At 43.3% G+C, this 25,372-nt stretch overlaps 1 protein-coding gene across 1 annotated transcript in view; it reads right to left on the bottom strand.

The window, feature by feature from the left end:
* EXPH5 (exophilin 5) overlaps positions 1 to 25,372 on the bottom strand; it is a gene marked incomplete at its 3' end in the record, with an annotated part of 94,746 nt that overhangs the window by 31,123 nt on the left and 38,251 nt on the right. Inside the window, exon 2 of the mRNA XM_080717683.1 lies at positions 2,721 to 2,881. Coding sequence (XP_080573809.1) covers positions 2,721 to 2,881 — 161 coding nt within the window. The remainder of the gene's footprint in view (positions 1 to 2,720; positions 2,882 to 25,372) is intronic.

Genomic DNA, 25,372 nt, shown 5'->3' with positions numbered 1-25,372 from the left:
TTCGAAGCCAGCCTCAGCTACGTAGTGAGGCTCTTGGCAACTTAATGAGACCCTGTTTCTAATAAAATATAAAAATAGGTCTGGGAGGGTAGCCCAAAGGTAGAATGCCCCTGGGTTCCATGCCCAGTACCACAAAAAATAAATAAATAAAATAAAACCAGGAGTATAGGTGCTAGGTTTTTTTTATACCAAAAAAAGTAAAGAGAAAGGAAACTAAACCATTTCGAGTATTCCTTGTTTCTTTCCCAAATTTATCTCAAGGTGTACGTATTTGCAACATATATAGTATATGCATGTGTAGCTAATACATAGTTTTAAATAAAAGTATTCAATTTTGAAGGCAAACTGATAGATACAAAGACCATAATATCATAATAAGTTTGAATAAGATAAGGGCAAAGTCACCATGGCAAATATGGGTTTAATCTTAAATATCTGAACTGTGAGTCTTTTCAGGTTGATTGGTATATTATAGGAGTTGGAAGATATTGTCAATATACAAATCTGGAAATATTGCTGCATGTTTCATAGTATATTTGATAGTATATATAATAGAAGACAATGAGATTCCATAGCAGGAACAATTTCACTTTATTATGCTAAGTAGAATCATCCAGTCAAAGATTATGGTTTTTCTCATATGTAGGGGCTTGAAAGAAAATAAGAGAGAAAAGGAACTTCATAATAATAGTGAGACCAGTAGAACAGTGGAAGGGGATCAGAGGAGGGAGTAAGAGATGGGGAAAAGGGAGACGTGAAGAAGGAAACAGACTGTAATAGTTTGGATTCATAATGTCCCCCAAGACCTCGTAGAGAGTAGGGAGCCATGTCGGAGGCAGGGCTTGGTTGAATAGGGGTCCCTGGGTGGGAGTGTGGCCTTGGGGATTATATGTGGCTCCTCTCTCCCTGCTCCGTCCTCCATGATGTGAGAGCGGAGCCTTGCTCTTCCCCTTTGCTTCCTACTACCCTGCCCTGAGCTTCACAGATCTGGCCTGACTTGGACTGTAACTCTGAAATCTCCAGAATGTGAACAAATAAGTCTTCCTTCCTCTAAGTTCTGTGGCCAGGCTTTTTGGATCACAGCAGTGGGAGTGATGACTGAAACACAGACCAAATAATATTATATCTATCTGTGAATGTATCACTAACAACCTTACTAACTTGTGTGGGGAGGCATGAGGGCGGTAGTGGGACAGGGTTAGGAGGGAAATACACTAAGAGATGTGATGTGCCTATGTAAATGTATCGCTTTGAATCTCACTGTGCTGAATAATCATTCTGTACCAATGAAATTTTAAAAAGTTACTTTATTCTGTTTTCATAATTTCTCATTTCTTCTTCTTTTTTTTTTGGTACTGGGGACTGAACCCAGGGGCATTCTACCTTTGAGCTACACCCCCAGCCTTATTTTTATTCTTTATTTTGAAACAGGGTCTCACTGAGTTGCAAAGGGCCTCACTAAGTAGCTGAGGCTGTCCGCGAACCACGATCCTCCTGTCTCAGTCTTCCAAATGCTGTGATTACAAGTGTGCGCCACCACGCCCAGCATAGTTTGTCATTTCTAACATACTTTTGCTATTCTTACAATAGTTGTATGAAAGCAGGTTTTACTACTCTCATTTATAGATTAAAAAATAATTGTAGTTAAGTGACAAAGTGACATGCTGGTAGTCACATAGTTAGAATATCCATCAATTGCCGGGCGTGGTGGCGCACGCTTGTAATCCCAGCATTCGGGAGGCTGAGACTGGAGGATCGCGGTTCGCGGACAGCCTCAGCTACTTAGTGAGGCCCTCCGCAACTCAGTGAGACACGGTTTCAAAATAAAAAGAATAAAAAATAGGGCAGGGGGTGTAGCCCGGAGGTCGAATGCCCCTGGGTTCCATCCCCAGACCCGCAAAAAAAAAAAAAAAAAAAAAAAGAATATCCATTAAATGTATTAGAACTCATTCATGAAGTTTTCCAAAGTTCCAGAGTGATGGCGGCTCCTCCCTTTCCCCAGCCCTTTTCCTTTTCTCCTCTTCTTCCTCCTCCTCCTCTTTCTCATCCTCCTCTACCTCCTCTTCCACCTCCTTTTCCTCCTTCATAGTTCCATTTATTTAAATGCTTATTATGTTCCAGGTTAATTCTTTTTTTGGTGGTACTGGGGTTCCTGGAAGCCCTTCTACCTCCGGACTACACTCCCAGACCTATAGTTTTTATACTTTTTTTTTTTTTTTTTTAAACAGGGTCTCTTAAGCCAGCAGGGCTGGCTTCGAACCAGCGCTATCCTCCTGTCTCTGCCTCCCAAGTGCGGGGATTACAAGCGTGCGCCACCACGCCTGGCTCCAGGTTAATTCTTATACACATAATTTTATTTCATTCTCATAACCACCTAACCACGTATAAGGTAGGCATTATACCCATTTAAAAAAAAAGAGAGAAAATTGAGGTTTACAGAGAACAAATAACTTGAACAGATTCACATGGATAGGGTGGAGATTTGAATCCAGGCCTTTTTTTTTTGGCATCCATGTTTGCATTCCTAATCACCGTGCTATTAAGATATTATTACAGTGAAATTTCAGCTCCATATTATTTGTGTACGTTGTATTGTGAGACTTTTGTGCCTTATAGTTGCCTTAAACCATGGGCTGGTTACACTGGACATCCACGAAGCCATTATTACAATATTATGCCACAAGGAAAAGAACGGATAATTTAAATCTAATTCTTCTCACCATTTTTTGCCATCCCCTTCCTTAGCCTGTACGTAAGTGGTTGTTTTAACATTTGGCTGACATCTGTTTCATTGCAAAACTTTTTTCTTTGGATTTCTTCAAACCATTCACCAGTCACTCCTTGAAGCCATCTGCTATCCCTCTTTGTCTTCTGAAGCTTACTGAAATAAAACAAAAACATCAATGCGTTCTTCAAATTCATTCGCATCTCGTTAAACTCACGTGATGAGCTCAACTTCATCTCATGGGGGAGCAGCATAAACTGTAAATCCAGAGGAAAATCCAGCTCTAGTCAGAATTTCCTTTTGGTAAGTGCATATATATTTTAGGTGTACTCTGTAGAGGATGATGACCTAAAGGTTTTTGCCAGTAGTTCAAATAATCGAGTCAATGATGAAAAACTGAGCTGAGTAATGTGCTAAAAGCTGACCTAGTAATGCAACTAAACGACAGATGTTCCGGTGACATGCAGAAACCAGAATCTTCTAGTTCTGATTACTCATTCATTCATTAATCCATTAATTTTTATTGAGTAATGTTAATCAATTAAATGCCTATTGAGGCTGCATGGAGTCAGTGGGGATTCAATGGTGAACATAATAGGATCCTTACTTGTCTTTGACTTGTGGTCAATGATAAAATCTAATATGCAGAAAAGAAAAAAGTGGTTGCGTGTAATGGTTTTAGATAAGAGGATTCTTTAAGCACAAAGACACAAAAACTCACAGTTGAGCAGAGGGCTGATGGCAACACAAATGTGTTTCCCTGTACCTTGAGAGTACCAGGTCAGGAAGTTCTATCCTGACTACCTTTTCTTTCTCTACTGCCCTTTCATACTTAATTCTCATTCAAATGAAAATGCTGCTTCAGCTAGGTGTTGTGATGCATGCTTGTAATCCTAGTACTTGGGAAGCTGAGACAGGAGGACTGCCGGTTGAAGGACAGCCTCAGCAAGTAGTGAGACTTGTATCAGTCTATCAGGATCCTGTTTCCAAATTAAAATAAAATAGGACTGGGGGTATAGCTCAGAGGTAGAATGTACCTGGGCTCAATCCCCAGTGCCACAAAAGGAAGAAAGAAGAAAGAAAGAAAGAAAGAAAGAAAGAAAGAAAGAGAAAGGGCTGTGGTAATTCTTAATTAAATCACCAGTTTTGAATTTTTTTCAAAGTAGATAGTTTTACTCTATTTCAGGGGGACCCCAGAACTGGAAATGAAATAGACTTAACCCAGAGAGAGAGATCTCCCTGGGCAGAGGCAAAAAGAGCAGAAAGAGGCCAGGTGTGGTGGTGCACATCTGTAACCCAATACTTGGGAGGCTGAGACAGGAGGATTGCAGGTTTCTGGTCAACCTCAGCAACTTAATTAGCCCCTCAGCAACTGAGTGAGGCCCTGTTTCAAAATAAAAAATAAAACAGGTCTGAGAATGTAGGTTGAAGTAGAATGCCCAGGGGTTCAATCCCCAGTACCCCCCACATACATACATATAAATAAATACCCCCATATACATACATACATATACATACATACATACATACATACATACATACATACAGTAGTTGCTTTCGCATAGCATCAATGAAAAAGTTAGGCTTGTGGCTGGACCCCAAGCTTGGACCATTCTGTTGTAATCCTTTATTCAGGCATTAAGGTTTCTGTATTGCTAAAAGGACAGTGAGCAGGATGTCTGCAAAATGGGCAGCTTGGGGTTAAAGGCAATTAACTGGGATGGCTGCAACTCATGCTCCTGCTTGGGGCGATGATACTGCCGTTTTACAAAAAGATTCAAGAAGGAAGCCAGAGGTCATCCTGCCCAGACTTGCATCCTGAAAAGCATTAGGCAGCAATCATTATGTTCAGCCCACAGACTCTGTTCCGGGCGCCTCCTCTTTTGCCACTGCCCCACTCTGACACATGGCCACTCCTGCATATTGCTACTTCCCTTACTAACAGAATAGACTAAGAGGCTCCCGGTGTGAGCTTCTAACCAAGGCTGAAGGAAGGGGAGTCAGCGCCACCTCAGAGTCTGTGCCCATGCTGGTTCTGCTGAGAGAAAGCCCTCACACATAGCGTCTTTCAATATGTAGATATCATGGATCACAATTCTGTAAGTGATCTGTTGTTTAGATTCCAGTGGGGGACAGAAGACCAGTAACTTAGTGAGACCTTGTTTCCAAATATAAAATAAAATTTAAAAAGGTCTGGGGGTGTAGCTTGGAGGCAGAATGTACCCTGAGTTCACTTCCCAGTACCCAAAAAACAAAACAAAAACCAAACTAAATCAAAACAAAACATAACAAACCAACCAAACAACAACAACAACAACAACAACAACAACAACAACAACAACAACAACAACAAACCCAGGGTTACTTGTAGGGTCTAGAAGAGAAGGGTATTTGCTGGTTCTAGGCTGATGGTCATGAAGCTGAGGAGAAACAGGAAGTGTTTAGAACTGTTGCCAGGCGCACGCTTGTAATTCCCGCTCTTGGGAGGCAGAGACAGGAGGATCGCGCAGGTTTGAAGCCAACCTCGCTGGTTTAAGAGATCCTGTTTCCAAATAAAAATATAAAATAGGTCTGGGAGTGTAGCCTGGAGGTAGAAGGGTTTCCAGAAACCCCAGTACCACCAAAAAAAACCCCCAAAACAAAACAAAAACCCCACAAAAAACAAAAAACCCAAACCAAACTAACCAACCAACCAACAACAACAAAAAAACTGTTGAGGGCAAAAAATAGGCTTCGAGGTAGGTGTCTACTGTGATGGAGGGCTAGGGACAGAGACACATGTTCCTAGGGACAAGGAAGATTTCCTAGGTTTGTGATTTACGCAAGAGCATGGGAGATGCTATTCATAGAGCTGCTAATTCATCTGAGCCACCTCTGCCTTGTTAGCACCTTGCTAGCGCTCCACATTTACACACAACCTTCCTCGCTAACTGTTGGTTCTCCAAGGTCAGCGCCACTGTGCGCCACGTGCCGACATCCCCATCTTACTTCAGAAGGTGGTCAAGCCACCTGACTCAGGGACTAACACGACCTCCCCACACCGACTCTGAAAAACCATCCCTTCCCTTTCTGCCACTTCAAGTGCTCAGCCCGCGCTTGCCCACGTACCCGGCACTGCCTGTTTCTTTTTCATCTCGTGACCAGTGAAATCAGAAACCGGTGTTTCCCTGGGAATATGCCTTCCCTTTGAATTCTATTGCAGAAAATACATCCTAAAGCCGTAACCACTCCCAAGGACACAAGTTTAAATGAACATCTTGTAGTTGCTAACCATAATTAAGCAGAATTATGTAGATTCCTGGGGAGATGTGTAGGAAATAACACAAAACAGGGAAAACAAAATGCAGCATTTTATCTCTGAGAGCAGCTGTGTAAAAATATAAAAATGATGTCACCATTTGGATACATGAAGGAAAACATCTGAGCTTTTCCAGTAGGGTAATTCTAGGTATCATTTCTAAGTTTACATCTTTTATATGCTAATTCTTTCTTTTTTTTTTTTTTTTGGTGGTACTGGGGATGGAACCCAGGGGCCTTCTACCTCCAGGCTACACTCCCAGATCTACCTAAAAAAAAAAAATATATATATATATATATATATATATATATATATATATATTTTTTTTTTTTTTTTTTTTTTTTTCTGAAACAGGGTCTCTTAAGCGAGCAGAGGGTGGCTTTGAACCTGCGCCATCCTCTTGTCTCAGCCTTCCAAGCGGGGGGATTACAAGCGTGCGGCACCATGCCCAGCTTATATGTTAATTCTGGAAGTGCAGTACTTGGAGCTGTTTCTTTTCGTTGTGAGTTTTCATTGATATTGTAACTCTTCCACTCTATATTGTTTGTCTTTATTCCATTCTACACATCCACTATTGCCTTTTTGTTGCGCGTTTTCCTCTGAGTTTCTTCTATGGTTCTGATAAAACTTGTTCAGTTCGCGGCTGTGGGAGGCCTCGGGTGTCACAGAGGCTGGGATGCAGTGAGCAAAGAACACACCGCTCCGCGTTAGGGGCTTCCAAATAGCAGGAGAAAGCGGCACTGGTCCAGCGAGGATGCGAGTGAAGGTTGCAAAGAGGGGTGAACGTGATCCGTTCATTCAATACATGTTTGAACCTTGGTTAAAGAGCAGTGAATAAGTCAAGTCCCTTCCTGGATGGAATTTAAAATTTGCTGGGGTGGGAGTGTGTGTGTGGGTGGGTGGGGGGGGGAGAGTCAAACAATAAGCAATGAAAAAAAAATCAGGTGCTAGGAGAGCGTGTTACAGGGGCCTGGTTGAGAAGATGGCAGGGCTGGGAGGATGGGGGATGAGCTGAAGCGGGTGGGCAGGGGTCTTGGGAAGTCATTGCCCCAGAGCCACGACTTGGGGATTGAGAGGATGGCCTTGGTAGTGGTGATGGAGACGCAGCCCAAGGGAGAGGAGGGGGCATCTGCTCCTGCTGTGGCGTTGGGGGCAGGTTAAGGGGTTTGGCATTTGGTCCTAAAGCACTGAGTGGGCATTTCAGGTGTGACACATCCGATTTGCATTTTTAACCTTTTTTTTTTTTATCTTTACTGTCCTCTTTATTTTATTAGGCGTTTATTGGTACGTTTTAATGTGCATCATAAGGAGATTCAGAGTGACAGAAACAGGCATGCCCATAGCGTGGGGCGGCAGTTTCTCCCCATCCCATCTCTCTCCCTCCTCTTTTCATGTGTTACTGAGGTTGGCACTGATAATGTTGTACATGTACATAGCATTATCTGAAGTGTTTCCTTTATCAAGTCTTCCCCTGCGCCCCATACCCCTCCATCGCCCCTGCAGTCTTTCCTCCTCTATCTGAAGCTTCTTTTGTTTCCCAATTTCTCTCTCACTTCCACATGTGAGAGAAAACAGATAATCTTTCTCTTTTTGTGACTGGATAATATCACTTAGCATAATACATACTCTAGATCCATCCATTTTCCTGCAGATTTGTTTTGTGTGTGTGTGTGTGTGTGGTACTGGGGGTGGAACCCAGGTGCTTTCTACCTCCAGGCTATCCTCCCAGACCTGTTTTATATTTTATTTTGGAAACAGGGTCTCACTATGTTGCTGAGAGCCTCACTCAGTAGCTGAGGCTGGCTTTGAACCCGTGCGATCCTCCTGTCTCAGCCTCCCAAGTGCAGGGATTGCAAATGTGTGCTACCACGCCCGGCTTGCAGATTTGCATTCTTAAAAGACCGTCCTAGCTACAGGTGGAGGTAGATTCTAGTGGGGAAAGGCGACCAGTCGTGGTTCCTTGTAAGGGTGGCATTTGCCTGGACCGGGATGATGTTGGTGTACTTATGAAGAGAGCAGAGCGACACAGGGGAAACTTGACCCCTGAGTGCCCGTAGTGATGGGCGGCTGGGGAGTGTTAAGGGCAGAGACATGTCAAGGAAGATGTCTAGATTTCTGATTTATAGAAGACGTCATTCATAAAGCTTATATATATGTATAATCTTTAAAAAATAACATTTTACCAAAATACCTCTAATGTTGCTCATCTTCTGAACAATCATTAAATATTTAAGACATTATGTTTTCCATAATTTATTTACTATTCTCCTGGTGAAGGACATCGAGATTCTTCATATAAATTTTGCTCTAATGAACATCATTGTGCATTTTCCTTGTGTGTGTGTGTGTGTGTGTGTGTGTGTGTGTGTGTGGTACTGGGGATTGAACCTGGGGGAATCCTACCTCTGACTTACACCCCCAGCTCTATTTTAGTTTTTATTTTTATTTTATTTTATTTTTTGGTGGTACTGGGGGTGGAACCCAGAGGCTTTCTACCTCCGGGCTATACTCCCAGACCTTTTTTATATTTTATTTGGAAACAGGGTCTCACTAAGTTGCTGAGAGCCTCACTAAGTAGCCGAGGCTGGCTTTGAACCCGTGCGATCCTCCTGTCTCAGCCTCCCAAGCGCGGGGATTACAAGCATGCGCCACCACGCCCGGCTTAGTTTTTATTTTGAAACAGGGTCTTGCTAAATTGCTGAGAGCCTCACTAAGTTGCTGAGGCTGGTTTCGGAACTGCAATCTTTCAGTCTCAGCCTCCCAAATACTGGGATTACAGGCATGTGGCCCTATGCACGGCCATTTTCTTTTTTTATGGTGTCTCTGACCTACAGAAATAGAATGACTGGGTCAAAGAGTCAAAATATTCTTGTGATTTTTTTCATGCATACTAGCGAAATGCTTTTTAAGAGAGTTAAGCATGAGTGCCAATGTTACTCATGCTTGCCAGGTGCAACACCACAGTGAAGCTGCCTTGGAAAGCTAGGGAATTTAGTATTTCAAAGAGTTTTATTTTCCGCCGGGCGTGGTGGCGCACGCTTGCAATCCCCGCGCTTGGGAGGCAGAGACAGGAGGATCGCGCAGGTTTGAAGCCAGCCGCGCGCTGGCTTAGGAGACCCTGTTTCCAAAATGAAAATGTAAAAATAGGTCTGGGAGTGTAGCCCGGAGGCAGAAGGGCTTCCAGGAACCCCAGTACCACCACAAAAAAAAAAGAGTTTTATTTTCCTAACTTAATATTTTAATGATACTGTGTTTATAACTGTTTTCTTTGTTTAATAAAATACACTGCGCTTCTTTGATAAGTAGTGAGGTCTGAACACTTTCCCCTGTCTGTTGAATCATTATATTTTGTATTTTGGCAATGGTATGTTTTGTTAGTTCATGAATCAGTGCCTTAGAAGTTTTCATTGAAATGAGACTTTTTTTGAGGGGGTACTGGAGGTTGAACCAGAAAGGTATAGTACCTCTGAGCTATAGCCCCACCCTCTGTTATTTTTTATTTTGAAACAGGGTGTTGCTAAATTGATGAGGGTCTCCCTAATTTACTGAGGCTGGCCTTGAACCTGCAATCTTTCTGTCTCAGCCTCCCAAGTACTAGGATTATAGGTATCTGCCACTTGGCTAAGACAAAATGAGACATATTTAATAAAAAAATATGGTACCTTCATATTCTTCTTATCTATTTTACATATTTCATCCAGTTTTATTAACTTTTATTTTGGTTAATCTTTGAATGCTGGACCACAGAAATCTCATTCTAGCTAGGGTTCTAGCAGGAAAAATATAATCTGTAAATATGTTTACGGTAGTAGTTGTTTCCTAAAGGCAATGATAAAAAAAAAAAAAAACAACAACTCAGACAGTGATGGCATGTAGATTCATGAACAGGGCAAGATTTTAAAGAAATTCAGATGCTATGAAAGCACAAATATTTCAAGGATGAGCCTAGGGATGGTTGTTAGGACAGTGGGCGAACATGTACAGTCAAGAATCAGGGAACTCAGGTTTAGACCGTCAAAGATGGCATTGGGTCTGTGACTGCCAAGGAAGCAAAATGGGAACAGCTCTAGCTTTTCAAGTGAGAGTTGACCCAGAAGGAAGAACTATGAATGTCATAAAAGTCTGAAATTGTTAGAAACCTGAATATGCCTTCTTAGCCTTCTATACTCAAGAGTCTGCGTACAATAAAGTTTATTTTGCACATTTGTGATGCTTGATTTAATTTCTTTTTTTTTTTTTTAAATCTGTACTAGGGATGGAGCCCAGGGAATTCTACCTCCGAGCTACATTCCCAGCCCTACTTTTCATTCTTTATTTTGAAACAGGGTCTCACTGAGTTGCAGAGGGCCTCACTAAATAGCTGAGGCTGTCCGCAAACCACGATCCTCCTGTCTCAGCCTCCCAGATGCTGGGGTTACAAGCATGTGCCACCACGCCCTGCTGAGTTAATTTCTTATACTACAAAGAATACAGTTATAAAATCAGTGTGGTCTTGACTCCTTCATTTACTTAAAACATAAAATACCATGCAAGTTCAACATCAGCAAGTAAGAAAAAACTCTGAACATAAAAGCAAGGGCATGGTGACAGGTGAAGTTGATAGATGGTATTTTATATCTCAGCTGGCCTCCACTTCAGAGAGCATGTGTTTGTCAATGGAACTGAACCAAGTTCCTAACCAGCTTGCACGAGACTCTTCCTCACCTGTGTTGTTTATTCTATGTGCAGCCATCCAATTAGAGTGTACAGACCACTTCAGCCAATGAGAAGGATGTTGGGGTTACAAATGACATGTATATATAGGTAAATTACTGGTACACAGCTTGTCTGCTTAATTATTCCAGCTTGACTCAACATATCACAAGAGACTGTTGTCTACCCTTCTAATTTGTTTTACCCTCAGGCTGACCAACCTGACTAAATTAATCGGGTCATTCCTTGCTGGGGCCAGACCTCAGTTCCAGGTCCAAATGCCCTTTCTCTATTTGCCTGAATCCTTCTTTTCTGTATGCTGCTGAGGATTCCATCCAGGCACCTCCTGAACACGCCATTCCTCTTAAGTTCCTCTTCTTTAGTTACATTTATTTATTTATTTTTCTGCCTGGAGCTATGAATCTCCTCTCTCCTTCTCCTCCTCCCCCTCCTCCTCTTCCTCCTCCTCTTCCTCCACCTCCTTCTCTTCCTCCTTTTCTTGATCTTCCTCTTCCCCAATTGTGTTCTAGCTGTCCTTTACTAATTACTTTTCTTTGTCTTTACTCAAAGCAGGTCTTTGTCCTCACTTTTATTTCCATGACTAATTAATTATGTGCTAACCATTAAGGATACACTCAGTGATAATTGTCTCTTTATCTCCCATTTTGTGTCTCTACTTTTCTGCTCCCTATTAATCAAACTCCTCCTCCTCCTCCTGTTCCTCCTCCTCCTCCTCCTGTTCCTCCCCCTCCTCCTCCTGTTCCTCCTCCTCCTCCTCCTCCTCCTCCTCCTCCTCCACCTCCTCCTCCTCCTCCTTTCTCTTCCTCTTCTGTACTGAGGATTGAACCCAGGGGTATTCTACCTCCAAGATATACTCCCAGCTCTTCTAAATTTTTATTTTGAAATAGCATCTTGCTGAATTGCTAAGGTTGGCCTTAAACCTCTGATCCTTCTCTGTCTCCCACCTACTGGGATTAAAGGTGTGCACTACCACACACTCTGCAACTTGGGTCCATTCTTGAATGTAACCATCATATGGCAGAGCATGGGGTTAGGGTTAGGTTCTAGCTGGATAATACTCGCCAAATATATTACCTTCTTGGCTTTATTTTCCTCATTTGTAAAAAGAGAGCTAGATAATGAGGTTGATTGCAAAGAAGGCTTCCAGATTCCTCTCTTTCCTGTAAGTGGCTTTGACACTCCTTCTATCAATATGTAGGGTCTCTTTCACTGTCCCCTTGAGTCTAGGCTGGCCTTGCACTTGCTTAGAACATGGCGGACATGAGACTTTGAGACATCTGAGTCCAGCCTGAAGGAATCCTGCAGCTTCTGCCTTCTCCCTCTTGGAATCTTGAGACAACTTGTGCAATAAAGCCTCAGGCTACCACTGTGAGGGTGCAATCACACACAGCAGCTGAAATGAGAGCCATCACCAACTGCAGGACGAATGAGCAATGCACTTTAGACTCTCCAGACCCAGACGAACCCCATAATACTGGAGCCAAATGAGTGAACACGAATGAACTGGCCAGCTGAGCCCAGCTCGAATCGCTGTCCCACAGAATTGTAAACTAATAAACAGAAACTATTTGGGTGTGGTCTGTTGTATACAATAAAAGAAATGAAGCCGGGCATGGTGGTAGACACCTGTAATCTTAGTACTTAGGAGGCTGAAACAAGAGGATTGCAGATTTGAGGTCAGTCTTAGCAACTTAGCAAGATACTCAGCAACTCAGCAAGATGCTGCTTCAAAATAAAAAAAATAAAATAAAATAGGGCCGGGAGTGTAGCTTGGAGATAGAAGGCCCTTGGGTTCAATCCCCAGTACTAAAAAAAAAAAAAATTGGATACAAATGAAATTATAGAATTATCTTAAGAGTCTGGTTTCAGTCAAAACTACTCAGCATTGATATGTCATTTTGAGTGTGTGTGTGTGTGTGTGTGTGTGTGTGTGTGTGTTACTGAGGAGTGAACCCAGGGGCATTCTACCTCTGAACCACACCCCCAGTCCTATTTTTATTTTGAAACGTGGTCTCAACTAAGTGCAGAAGGACTCACTGGCTATGAACCCATGATCCTTCTGTCTCAGCCTCCCAAGTACTGGGATTATAAGTGTGTGTCACCACACCCAGCTGGTATATCACATTTAAATAAGAAATCTGAATAAAGCCGGTGAGATCCTCAAGATAGAAGCTATTCAATCTCCTCTTCAGGTGGGCTAATAACAAAAATAGCAATGGCAGATGCTGTGTGTTGAGCCCCTCCCATCTCCAGGATCTTGCAATCATTATTGCTAACCCTCATGAAATGCTGCAGGTCCACATTTATAGAAAGGACGCTGACGCGGGGCAGAACAGGCAGGCTGGAGTCATTGCACTGGGTTGTGAAGTCATGCTTCTGATTTGAAAGCCTGTCTTCTTTTATCCATATATCTTACTGTGTCTGTATAAGAAACACTAATAAACAATACGATTGCTATAGGCTTATACTGACATTTTCCAACTACACATGCAGCATTGGTAATTCAAAGACAGTTAGAGAGCAGTTAGCCAAATTTGAAAGTGAACAAGGCCCTTAAGCCAGAAGAGAGAAATTATATAGCTTCTATGTTCTTGTCAGCATGATTTAAAATATTAAAAAAAATAGTTCCCCTTACCAGGTCCTCTTGCCAACAGCATCACTTTCTTTTTTATTTTTCTCACCTCTTTGTGTTTCCCATTTGAGATAGGACAGAATAAAATTAAAGAAATAGGTAGAAAAGAGACATAAAGGGAAAACAAGGAAAATATAACTTTAAAATGGAAGCCAAAATTCCCCAACGCCCTGACTCCTCAGTTAAGTTTGTTAGTCCCAAATGTCTGAGGGATTTATAAATCTTCACTAATTTCCCTGCGCACTCTTAACTATCCTCAGAGAAGTGTTGATCAGACAACAGAGACCACACAGAATATCTGGAAAGGTAGCCTGGACACCATAGTAGGAATTCACCCACTCACAAAATATCCTGACCTGCTAATGATCCAACCTAGGAATAGTTAAGTAGGAGAGATACCTGTTGGGCAGAGAAGAGAGGTTACACAAGAGTAATCTCCTTAGGTACTGTTGGCCATCCCTGAATAGGAGAGAGAGTGAGAGAGTGAGAGAGTGAGAGAGAGCGAGAGAGCGAGAGAGAGCGAGAGAGCGAGAGCGAGAGAGCGAGAGAGAGCGAGAGAGCGAGAGAGAGCGAGAGAGAGCGAGAGAGCGAGAGAGCGAGAGAGAGAGAGCGAGAGAGCGAGCGAGAAAGAGAGAGAGAGCGAGAGAGAGCGAGAGAGAGCGAGAGAGCAAGAGAAAGAGAGATAGAGAAAGAGAAACAGAGATTAAGAAGATAGTGAAGGCCCCATCAGGACCCTGCAGATGACCAAGTCATCCTTGGTAGTCATAGATGACTACCAACTGATGTCATCCTCACGTACCCCCTCCTACTTACTCCTCATGAATTTTCTGTAAAGAAAAGGTCACGAATCCCAAATGCCTCGCTCTCACTCTGAAAGGGCCCCCATTTTCCCTTGAATGGTGTGTTTCTTGCTTTCCTAAACAAATCCCTCTGTCTCTGCCTGGCTTGCGGTCCGGCCCCTTCACAGAACCTGCCTTCTCCAGTGACACAGGGATCCTCCTCGCTTCCCTCACTTCCTGGACTTCTGTACACACACTGTTATTCCCCACGGCTGGCCTTCCTGCACATGAAGCTGACCTTCCCACTACAGCATGGTCTGTCTTCCAGGCAGCCAAGCATCCTGATCCCTATCAACCCTCTGCTCCAGGCTTTAAGGACCTCTTGCCAAATATTCCCAGACTCCTCCGCCCTATCCTTGTCTTGCAGGTTCAGTGACCAGTGAGCCTCAGAATGAATGTTTCAATTACACGGAATCCTGTACACGTCGATTTGTCTTTTATTCATGGGTGATCAAAGCAGCGCAAAAGTTTCCCTCCACACAGGAATGTAAACGCATCGTGTTTCATATTGACACAACACACAGAAAAGCACAAATAGGGGAAGTCATGGGGGAAGGATTGTATCCTGAGTCACAGCTTAAATATAGGGTTAATGCCAAAATGGACCAATGGGTCGGTATGTCCGAGAATTTTCAAAATGCTGAATCCCCACAGCAGACTCACCAGCTTAGGGAAGTGTTACCCTTTGTTTTCTTGCTCCAGAAACGCGATACTTCCAGGTACAGATTTCTTATCACAGTGCCTGTGCTCACGGCCAAGGGAAAGCTTTAGGACAAGGTGAGCCCTCAGCCAGGAAGAAGCAGCGTTCAGGCAGCCAAAGCCCCGTGGCCTCATGCTCTGATGCATAATTACAGTGCGGCAGCACGGTCATCAACAAGAAAAGCCCCGGGGTTCAGTGGCTTCTCCAGCAGCCCTGCAACCCAGTGCCTGACCTCTCCTGCTCTGAAAAGATTGTTATTTGAGAGTCTTTGCCCCTGACATCAGAGCCTCATCTGGCTCAGCCCACAGCCAAGACACAGGGAAGGGCTGGGATGAGCACAAGCAAGCAGGTGTGTAGAAATAAGAATGCATTCTTTTAATAATGGCAAAGTGAAGCCACAGAGAAAAGTCTGCAGGAAAGAAAGCTCAGGCAAAAGGCAAAGGGCAAAAGGGCAAAGCAAAGCAGGAAGCTTTAGAACTTACAGGGCAGTAAGACAGAAACAAAGGCAACAGCATTCAGGCTGAGCTGGAGAATAGAGTGGCTGTGCTGGAGCCCGCCCACCTGCCCACCTGCCTCAGAGACAGGCTTCTCTATGTTTTTAGAGTCAATCAATATAACCTTCCTGGATGTTTGTTTTCACATAACACAAAATCACAATAGAAGAAAAATAGAAATGATGTAAGTAAAAATAAGAATGTGTAACTGCCATATTGGTTCAGCTTGCACTCAGTGAATCCTTTCCAAAAGGCACCCTAAATAAAGAACGGGCTATAACAAAATAGGAGCTTTCCACCCGGAGGTCAGTCTTTGAGTTAACTGTCAGTTCCTCTTGTGGCCACTGGGGCTCTTGTCTTCCTAGGTTTATTTTCATTCATCTTTCTTTCTTCCTCTCTTCTTCCTTTCTCCTCTCTCCTCCTTTCTCCTTCTCCTTCTCCTTCTCCTCCTCCTCCTCCTCCTCCTCCTCCTCCTCCTCCTCCTCCTCCTCCTCCTCTCTTCTCTCCTCCCTCCCTCCCTCTTTCTCTCTCTCCATCCCCTTCTCTTTGTACAGGTGATTGAACCCAAGAACATTCTACCTCTGAGCTATACCTCAAGCCCCTTTTATTTATTTATTTTACTTTGAAACAGGGTCTTGCTAGACTCCTGAAGGTCTCACTAAATTACTGAGGCTGGCTTCGACCCTGCGATTCTCTTGTATCAGCCTCCTAAGTGTTGAGATTAGAGGCATGTGCCACACGTATTTATTTATTTATTTATTTATCTATTTATTTATTTATACTAGTGTATCGTAGTCATTTTTTTTGTGTGTGTGCCGTACTGGAGATGGAACCCAGGGACATTGTACCTCCAAGCTACATCCCAGCCCTATTTTTTAAAATCTTTTTTTATTTTTGAAACAGGGTCTCACTGAGTTTGCAAATGGCCTTGCTAAGTAGCTGAGGCTGTCTGCGAACCATCATCCTCCGGCCTCTGCCTCCCCAATGCTGGGATTACATGCGTGCGCCACCATGGCCGACTCTCTGTAGTCATTCATCTTAATGGGGTACAAGATGGTAGAGGCATACATGCACACATCATTCCTTTAGCCTCTCCCTAATTCCCATCCTATTCCCTCCCATCTCTTTTTATTTGTCTTTTATCCAAATTGCCACAGAAAGCAACCAGCATCACCTCCGTGACTAAATTACATTGAATACTTGCCATGTACCTCTCTGGCGGCCTCACCAGGCTATCAGCTCTGGAGGACAGGAACTGCGTCTCACGCTTTTGGTATCCCTGGGCCTAGCAGGGTCCCTAATTTATGATCAATCAATATAAATTTGCTCAATTTTGGGGGGTAATGAATGAGTTCTATAAGCTTCTTATGCATCCTTGTGAGGCAACTCAGTCAATATTTGGCCTCAGCGAGAATTACAATTTCACACACAAAAGAACATCATGTATGTAGCAAGCACTTTCCCCACAGGAATAACTGACAGAGCTAATCACAGCTCACATTCACACCGTGCTTTCAGGCGTGGTTACATGTACGGCTCGGCTAATCTTCACAAGCACCCTTGTGAATGTAGGTCATGTTAGTCCCCATATTGCCAATGAGGACATTAAAATACTAAGACACTAAATTAAATTCAGACTGATTGGGTCAATACTGACCCTGACCTCTACTACCTGTATGATTTCAACCTCTGAATGCCTTAGTGTTCCCATCCCTATGGTGGGAATGAGAGAGGTGCTCTCTCCTGGGAGTCTGTGAGCACTGAGTCAATGCACGAGAGGCCCAGACCTTGAGCAGATGCAGTGCCGAGTCCCGGTAACCTCTGGAACCTGCAGTTGGTGGAGGGAGAGAGGAGGGTGGAAATTGTGTATTCCCAACCCCAACACAACAGAGGTCAATGGCAGCAAGGGCATGACCTTTAGGCTTTTCTTTTGCCTATAAAGAAAACCAAAAGCATCAGCTGGGCGTGGTGAATTACTGGTAATCCTAGCATTTGGGAGGCTGAGACAGGAGGATCGCCCAGCTACTTAGTGAGGCCCTTTGCAACTCAGTGAGACCCTGTCTCAAAATAAAGAATAAAAACTAGGGCTGGGGGTGGAGCTTGGAGGTAGAATACCCCTGGATTCTATCCCCAATACCGCCCAAAAGAGCATCGACCGTTTGGATGAGGTCCAATGAATGCCCTCCAGGATCTCCACATTGTATTTAACTCAACAACATGCTTTGGTGAAGACCAAAGTCTGCAGTGTAGACAGTGACAGGCACACGCACATGGTATACTCGTGGCCTGCTAGAAGGCACCCCACACTGTCACATCTTCACAGGGCACTGAACACGCCGGCCGAGGCCAAGGCTGAGGTGGCACCACTGCTAGGAATAATGCACCTCTTTAATACAAGGTCTAAAAACACATGCTATTCGGAACGCATATAAGGTAAACGCGCTTGGACTAGGGAGAGCTTACACTTTTGTTGCTCATAAACCTGGATTCCTGATGAATTTCTGAAAGTAGCCATTCTTTAATTTAACTATTATTATTGAGCACTTATTATCGTCAGTCTTAGAGCTTGAATTAGCTTTTAGTATCAAGCCACAAGTGGGCAGCATCCCATCTACAAAACAGAGAGCTCCACTGGGTCTGTCAGGATAGCCGGGCTTTGCAAGGTAGCTTGAGGAGGACCAAACTTAATACAAAATTAAATGGATTAACATCAAGTTACTTGAAGTCACTCTCATTTCGAGGAGTCTTGCCTATCCTGATGCCTCAGGTCAACTGGCACCATTTTGATTGGTTTTTGTGAATCTCTTTTTTTTTTTTAATTTTTGTGGTATTGGGAATGGAACCCAGGGACATTCTGCCTCCAAGATATAGCCCCAGCCCCCCTTTTTTTTTTTTTTGTGGTACTGGGGTTCTTGGAAACCCTTCTACCTCTAGGCTACACTCCCAGACCTATTTTATATTTTATTTGAAAACAGGGTTTCTTAAGCCAGCATGGCTGGCTTCGAACCAGCGCAATCCTCCTGTCTCTGCCTCCCAAGTGCAGAGATTACAAGTGTGCGCCACCATGCCTGGCTCTTTTTTTTTTTTTTTCCTAACCTAGCCTTTTGGGGTATTTTCTTGTTTGTTTATTTTGTTTTTGCAGCACCCAGGGGCATTCTACCTCTGAGCCGTACTCTCATTACTATTTTTATATTCTTTTTTTTTTTTTTTGGTGGTACTGGGGTTCCTGGAAGCCCTTCTACCTCCGGGCTACACTCCCACGGGCTATACTCCCAGACCTGTTTTTTAACTTTATGTGGAAACAGGGTCTCTTAAGCCAGCGAGGCTGGCTCCGAACCAGCGCGATCCTCCTGTCTCTGCCTCCCAAGCGCGGGGATTACAAGCGTGCGCCACCACGCCCGCCTATATTCTTTATTTTAAAACAGGGTCTCACTAAGTTGCTGAGAGCCTAAGATGTTGAAGATAGCCTTGAATCTACAATCCTCCTGTCTCAGCCTCCCAAGCACTGGGATTACAGCTGTGAGCCACCATGGCTGGCCTGTTTAAGTTTTAGTTTGATTAAGAGATAACACAGTTGATTCCATTTTGGTATAGTCTTCTGGGGCTCGAGGCCAACCATGAGCTTGTCCTTCCTTCCTTCCTTCCTTCCTTCCTTCCTTCCTTCCTTCCTTCCTTCCTTCTTTATTTCTTTCAATTTGTTATTGGGGATTGAATCCAGAGGAAACAGGGTCTCACTAGGTCACCGAGAACCTCGCAAAGCTGGCTGCGATTCTGTCATCCTCCTGTCTCAGCATTCCAAGTACTGGGATTACAAACATGCACCACTATGCCTGGCCAAACTTTCTAGTGCAAGTCTTGTGTACACATAAGCTATCGCACATCACTCCTCTACTTAAGTAGCTTCTCATCATGCTTAGAATACCATTTCTAACTCCACAGTCTTCACGGATACGGAGCCTCTGGCCTTCTGCCTTATTGACCTTTTTTTTTTTGTTGTTGTTGTACTAGGGATGGAACCCAAGGGCTTTCTACCTTCAGGCTAAAGCTCCAACCTATTTTATAATTTATTTGGAAACAGGGTTTCACTAAGTTGCTGAGAGCCTCACTAGCTGGCTTGGAACCTGTGCAATCCTCCTGTCTCAGCCTCCCAAGCGCTGGGATTACAAGTGTGTGCTACCACGCCCGGCTCCTTTTTGGCCACTTTTAAGCATGCCTCTTCCTCTGGGCTCAGCTCTTGCTGTTCTCTAACAGGCCAGGGGTTCCCCTGCCCCTGCCGTCCCATTCCCTCCACCTGGAATGCCCACCCTTGTTTTGTCCTTTGTCCCACCTAGGCCTGAGCTGAAGTGCCACATTCTTACAGAGGCCTTCCCAGGCTTTTCAAAACAAATTAGCCGTTCTCCCAACTACACTCACTTCCTATCATATTACTGGGTGTACTTTGCTTGCTCTCATTCATCTTTTTAAAAATTTATCTTTTTACTTTTTTAATTGTCGTTCTTTGTCCCACTAAAACATAATCTATACTAAGAGGACCTTGCCTGTCTTGTTTTTTAGAGTGATGTCTGACATGGGACAGGGACTCAGTAAGCCCTTGGTGAATAAAGGAACAAAGTAATTGATATGAAATTGTGAAAGTCTTTCCTCTGAACCTGCATTTCTTCATCTATAAAAAGAAGGGAAATTGGGAAGCAGAGACGGGAGGACCGCGGTTCACAGACAGCCTCAGCTACTTAGCAAGGCCCTTCACAATTCAGTGAAACCCTGTTTCAAAAAATAAAAAAGACCAAAAAATAGTGCTGGGGGTGTAGCTTAGAGGTACAATACCCCCGGGTATTATCTCCAGTACTACAAAAAAAAAAAAAAAAAAAAAGAGGGGGCAGCCGGGTGTGATGGCACATGCCTGCGATCCCAAAACTTCAGAGGCTGAGACAGGAGGATTGCTGGCTCACTACCACTTAGTGAGGCCCTCACAACTTGGGGGTGAGCTCAGAGGCAGAAGGCCCCTGGGCTCAACCCCCAGGGCCCAGGGCTGGGGAAGGGTGACTGAAGTAGACACTTCATAAGCATCTTTTCAAGTATGAGTCTAAGCACACTTCTGCAGAGGTCTCAAAGGGTAGAACTTTGTATTTAACAATGTGCCTAATAAGTCCATCTTTAGCTCTGTCTGAGGTCTCCTGGATTCCAGGTGTCTCCCCTCGGCCTCTATATTCCAGCCTGGGCATCTCAATCTTTCACACTGGGTTTTTGTGTGTATGTGTGGTTGTGTTTTGTATTTTGAACCCAGGTGCTCTGGAACGCAGGCACACTCTACCATTGAGTTATATCCTGGCCTTTAAAAAATTTTTTTTTTAAATTTTGAGACAAGCCAGGTGTGGTGGCACACGCTTGTAATCCCAGCATTCGGGAGGCTAAGACTGGAGAATCGTGGTTCACGGACGGCCTCAGCTACTTAGTGAGGCCCTCTGCAACTCAGTGAGACCCTGTCTCAAAATAAAGAATAAAATATAGGGTAGGGGATGTAGCTTGGAGGTCAAATCTCCCTGGGTTCCATCTCCAGACCCACAAAAAACAAAACAAAACAAAAGATTTTGAGACAAAGTATCTCTAAGTTGCCCAGACCTGGCTTCAAACTTGTACTGTCCTGCCTCAGCCTCCTGAGCAGCTGGTGTTTGGAAGTGCATCGCTATCCACCATGGCCACAGCGTTCTTTCGTGTCCGTTCTTTCGTGTCCGCTCTTCTTCCGTCTCCTTGCCCTTTCTTTTTGCTGATTTTCTCTGGATCCACTAAAGAAACCAAAGAGGACAATATGTCTCTGGTTCAAGCTGATATAAGAACTTGATTGGCCGGGTGTGGTGGCGCATGCTTATAATCCCCGTGCTTGGGAGGCGGAGACAGGAGGATCGCGCTGGTTCGGAGCCAGCCTTGCTGGCTTGAGACCCTGTTTCCAAATAAAAATATAAAATAGGTCTGGGAGTGTAGCCCAGAGGTAGAAAGGCTTCCAGGAACCCCAGTACCACCAAAAAAAAAAAAAAAAAAAAAAAAAGAACTTGATTGAAGATCCTCTTTCGTACTGTCCCTAACACCTTTGTGGTGCTGCGGAGCACTAAGGGAACTTATGCCTATGGTGGCACCTTGTTCCCTCCTGGAGAGGAAAGTGGGCCTAGAGTTAATGCCGAGCACGAGTGACATGACACCTGCCACACAGGTGCTGCCTCACGAATGCTCCCCGTGAAGTGGGTGTTCTGTGCAGCCAGTTCTTCTGTCCCTGGGGTCCAGAGCCACAGAGTCAACCAAATGCTCATCGAAACTTTAGAACCAGAAGTACTGAACATGTGCAGGGTTTTTTTTTTTTAATTTTTGTCTTGCCATTATCTCTAAAACAATATAGCCTAACAACTATTTGAATAGCATGTACATTGTATTAGGTATTGTAAATAACTTAAAGATGGTACAGAGCTGGGTGTGGTAGTACAGGCCCTAGGGAGGCTGGTGTAGAATTTCTTGAGCCCAGGAGCAGGAAAACATTAATCAGTCAGTCATTCAATAAGCTGGGCATGTTAGCACATGCCTATAATTCCAGTTCTTAGGAGGCTGAGACAGGAAGATTGCAGGTTCTAGGACAGCATCAACAACTTAGGGAGGTCCTCAGCAACTTAGCAACACCCTGTTTCAAAACAAAAAAAATAAAATAAAATAGGGCTGGAGTCATAGCTCTGAGGTAGAATGCCCCTGGATTCAATCCCCAGTACCAATAAATAAATAATAATGATAATAACACGGAAGAATGCATCCTAAATTCTGGCCACCTCCTCTGCGCTGGTAGTGATGCAGAGTTAGGTAAAAAGACACAGCTAGTGTACCTCTTCTTCACTTGCATTAGTTAGAATGAACTGAATTTGTGTGGGTTATAGGCAAATACTATGACACTTTCTATACAGGACTTGAACATCTATAGATTTTGGTATCCATCCGAGGGAGGTCCTGAAACTAACCCTTTGCAGATACCAAGGGAAAATGGCACTTCTTTTACAGTAGGAGGATTTGAAATCACAAAAGAGGAAAAGGTTTGCAGGAGTTGTAAAGTGGGGCATCACTTGTCGAGTGGAAATAATGATTTCCAGTGTGTTATATTAGGTGCCTGGGTTAAGCCTCCCCTCTTGAGTCCCTAGACCTTTTCATGCTTATCTTTAGATTGTCAGTTTCCTAAAATAAGCACTGGAATTCCTGAACACCCCACAAATAGTGAATGAATCCGTGTTGAACAATCCAACAAAAAATTACAAGAGAATTTAAAAAAATAGGGTTTAACTTTTGCACCCCTCTGTCTTTTTCCCTTTTCCACAGGTCCTCAGACATCGTCCACTGAAAGCTGCAAGTTGAGCGTTAGGATTCTGCCAGCACCGGGAAACTGCTCAGAGTGGCTGAGCAGGACAGGAAAGAGTCTGGTAAGGCTGGTAACAGGTTAGTGCTAATAAAATTCTGATCCACAGATAAAGTGCGTGAGCTCAACACCCTGGACTTGTTTATTGTATTATTCATGGCTTTTTTCCAAAGACAACTACATCCTAAACTCTGACCACATCCTCTGTGCTGCTAGTTATGCAGTTAGGTAACAAGACACAACTGTTTTCATGGATATCTATTGTATCCCTTCATCCTCGTTAATAAGAATGAACATGTTTCTCTCCCTCACATTAAGAGAAATTTATGCTTATTTTTTTTTGTACTGGGAGTTGAAACCAGGCACATTCTACCACTGATCTACATCCTTCCAGCCCTTTTTATTTTTTTAAACTTTGAAATGAGGTATGCCTAAGTTGCTGAGGGTCCTGTTAAATTGTAGAAGCTAGCCTCAGATCTATGATCCTCCTGTCCAAGCCTCCCAAGTCTGGGATTACAGGTATGTGCCGTCAATCTCAGCTTAATGCTTATTCTTAGAATATGTCCTGCCAGGAAAAGAAGAAGACAGAAAAAGGCACCTAGGCAACTTTATACAGTTAGAGAAAATAGAGCTCCCATAGGTGTGTGTGTGTGTGTGTGTGTGTGTGTGTGTGTACTGGGGATTGAACCCAGGGACAGTCTACCTCCGAACTACACCCCCAGCCCTATTTTATTTTTTTATTTTTGAAACAGGGTCTCACTAAGTTGCCGAGGAGCTCCCTAAATTGCTGAGGCTGGCCAAGAGCGATCCTCCTGTCTCAGCCTCTGAAGTACTGGGATTACAACTGTAAGCCATTACACCCAGTTTGGATTCACCTTGGGTCCCTACAGAAGGGTTACAAGGTTACATTTGGCTTTCATTTCGTAACTGAGACTCACAATTAGCATATTCAATGTAGTTCACACTGTATTATGCAATGTTAAAGGTGTTACAGAACAAACTCAAGTGTGGAATTAGCTTCAATTTTAAGGAGATTAATGTTGCAATGTGAGATTTCCCTCCTCTCCCACCCCATTCTCACACACTGATCAAATGTACGGGCCAGGAGGAAAGAAAGATAAAGAAAGATCTCAAACAGCAACTCAGTCTTTGTTTTAGGCCACAGAATGCTGGGGAATGAATGGCCTGGGATTTCATTATGTCCTCACGCTGAGCGTTCTCTTCCTGGGTTCCTATCAGGGATAGCGGAGCTTAGGACAGTCTGTGATTTGCAAACCCTTATCCACTGCAGGATTCACACAGTGGGTCACATTTGCTAGAGCTCATTAGTTTGGATTATAGTAAGCAACTTATTTCCAAAAAGACTTAACCCTTGAACTAACCTTTGTTCAAGTGGTTACTGTCTCTTCCAAGTTTTCTCTAGCTAACCTGCCTTGCAAAGATCACTACTGTGTTTACACTTCTTTTTTCCGTCACCTGACAAACCAAATAACCTGAAAAGTCATTTTCTTAGAAATAATGCAGAATCACATTCCAAAGGGATTTACTTTGAACACTTAACCTTAGATCCGGTACTAAATGTGATCATTAGAATTATTACACTGCCAATGACTTATTCTAAACACACACACACACACACACACACACACACACACACACACTGTTCTCATATGTTATTCTTGCACCTGGAAGACCTTACTACATCATGTCTTTAGATGCAATCACATGTCATTACATTTATTTACCAAAATATATTTCCATGAAGCACTCCTAGAATGATTCTATAACAAACTCTACGTGGGATGGAATAAAGTAATTCTAGCTGGACAAATGTATGTGTCTATTCCAAATTATGAAATTTACTGATGGAAACTTTGTATAAAAGATATTTTCTGGTACTGTCAATGCTGTATGTTATTGTTTGGCATCATTTTAACTTTCTGATTCTAGATTTGTTTCTCAGACTGGAGAACAAACAAAATCTGTGATCATTCTTTCCAATGTACTAAACACTTTGTTATAATATCTCATCTGGTTTTGGAGAAAAGGCCTAAAAGAAGCTTTGTTACACAATACAAATAATACTGTAACACTGGAGGATGCTTTTACTTTAAATAAATATGTCTCTGTGCATTGATTGGATAGAGTAGTCATAGTCTGTCAACAATCAACCCATTTCTCAAAAATGGAAAGAAATGTTAGTGCAAGGAAGCACAATGCCAGCTGTGTTTCATAAAAGAAAAATACAAATGAAAACAATGGTTTACTTGGCATCTGTATATGGGTGGAGTCTGTTCTTTATTAACAATGATTTAATATTTTATAAGTCAGTATCTCTTTAGCTTTGAGTCACTTTGGGCTTGTTAGCAAAAGGTTTGTTTTCTTTTAGGTAGCATAAAGAAATGTCTGGCCTAGAAAAAGAAAGCTGGATATCTGATTCTCCCCACCTGTTTGTTTTGTTTAGCATCATTCTAGAGCTGGGCAAGGTATAATCCCAGTGCTCGGGAGCCTGAGACAGGAGGATGGCAGGCTTGAGGGCAGCCTCAACAATGTAGTGAGACTCTCAGAACCTAGCAAGACCCTGTTTCAA

This window comes from Muscardinus avellanarius, assembly GCF_963383645.1.
Source record: "Muscardinus avellanarius genome assembly, chromosome: 1".
In the NCBI taxonomy this organism is placed as follows: domain Eukaryota; kingdom Metazoa; phylum Chordata; class Mammalia; order Rodentia; family Gliridae; genus Muscardinus; species Muscardinus avellanarius.
This window is presented reverse-complemented; position numbering and strand designations above follow the sequence as displayed.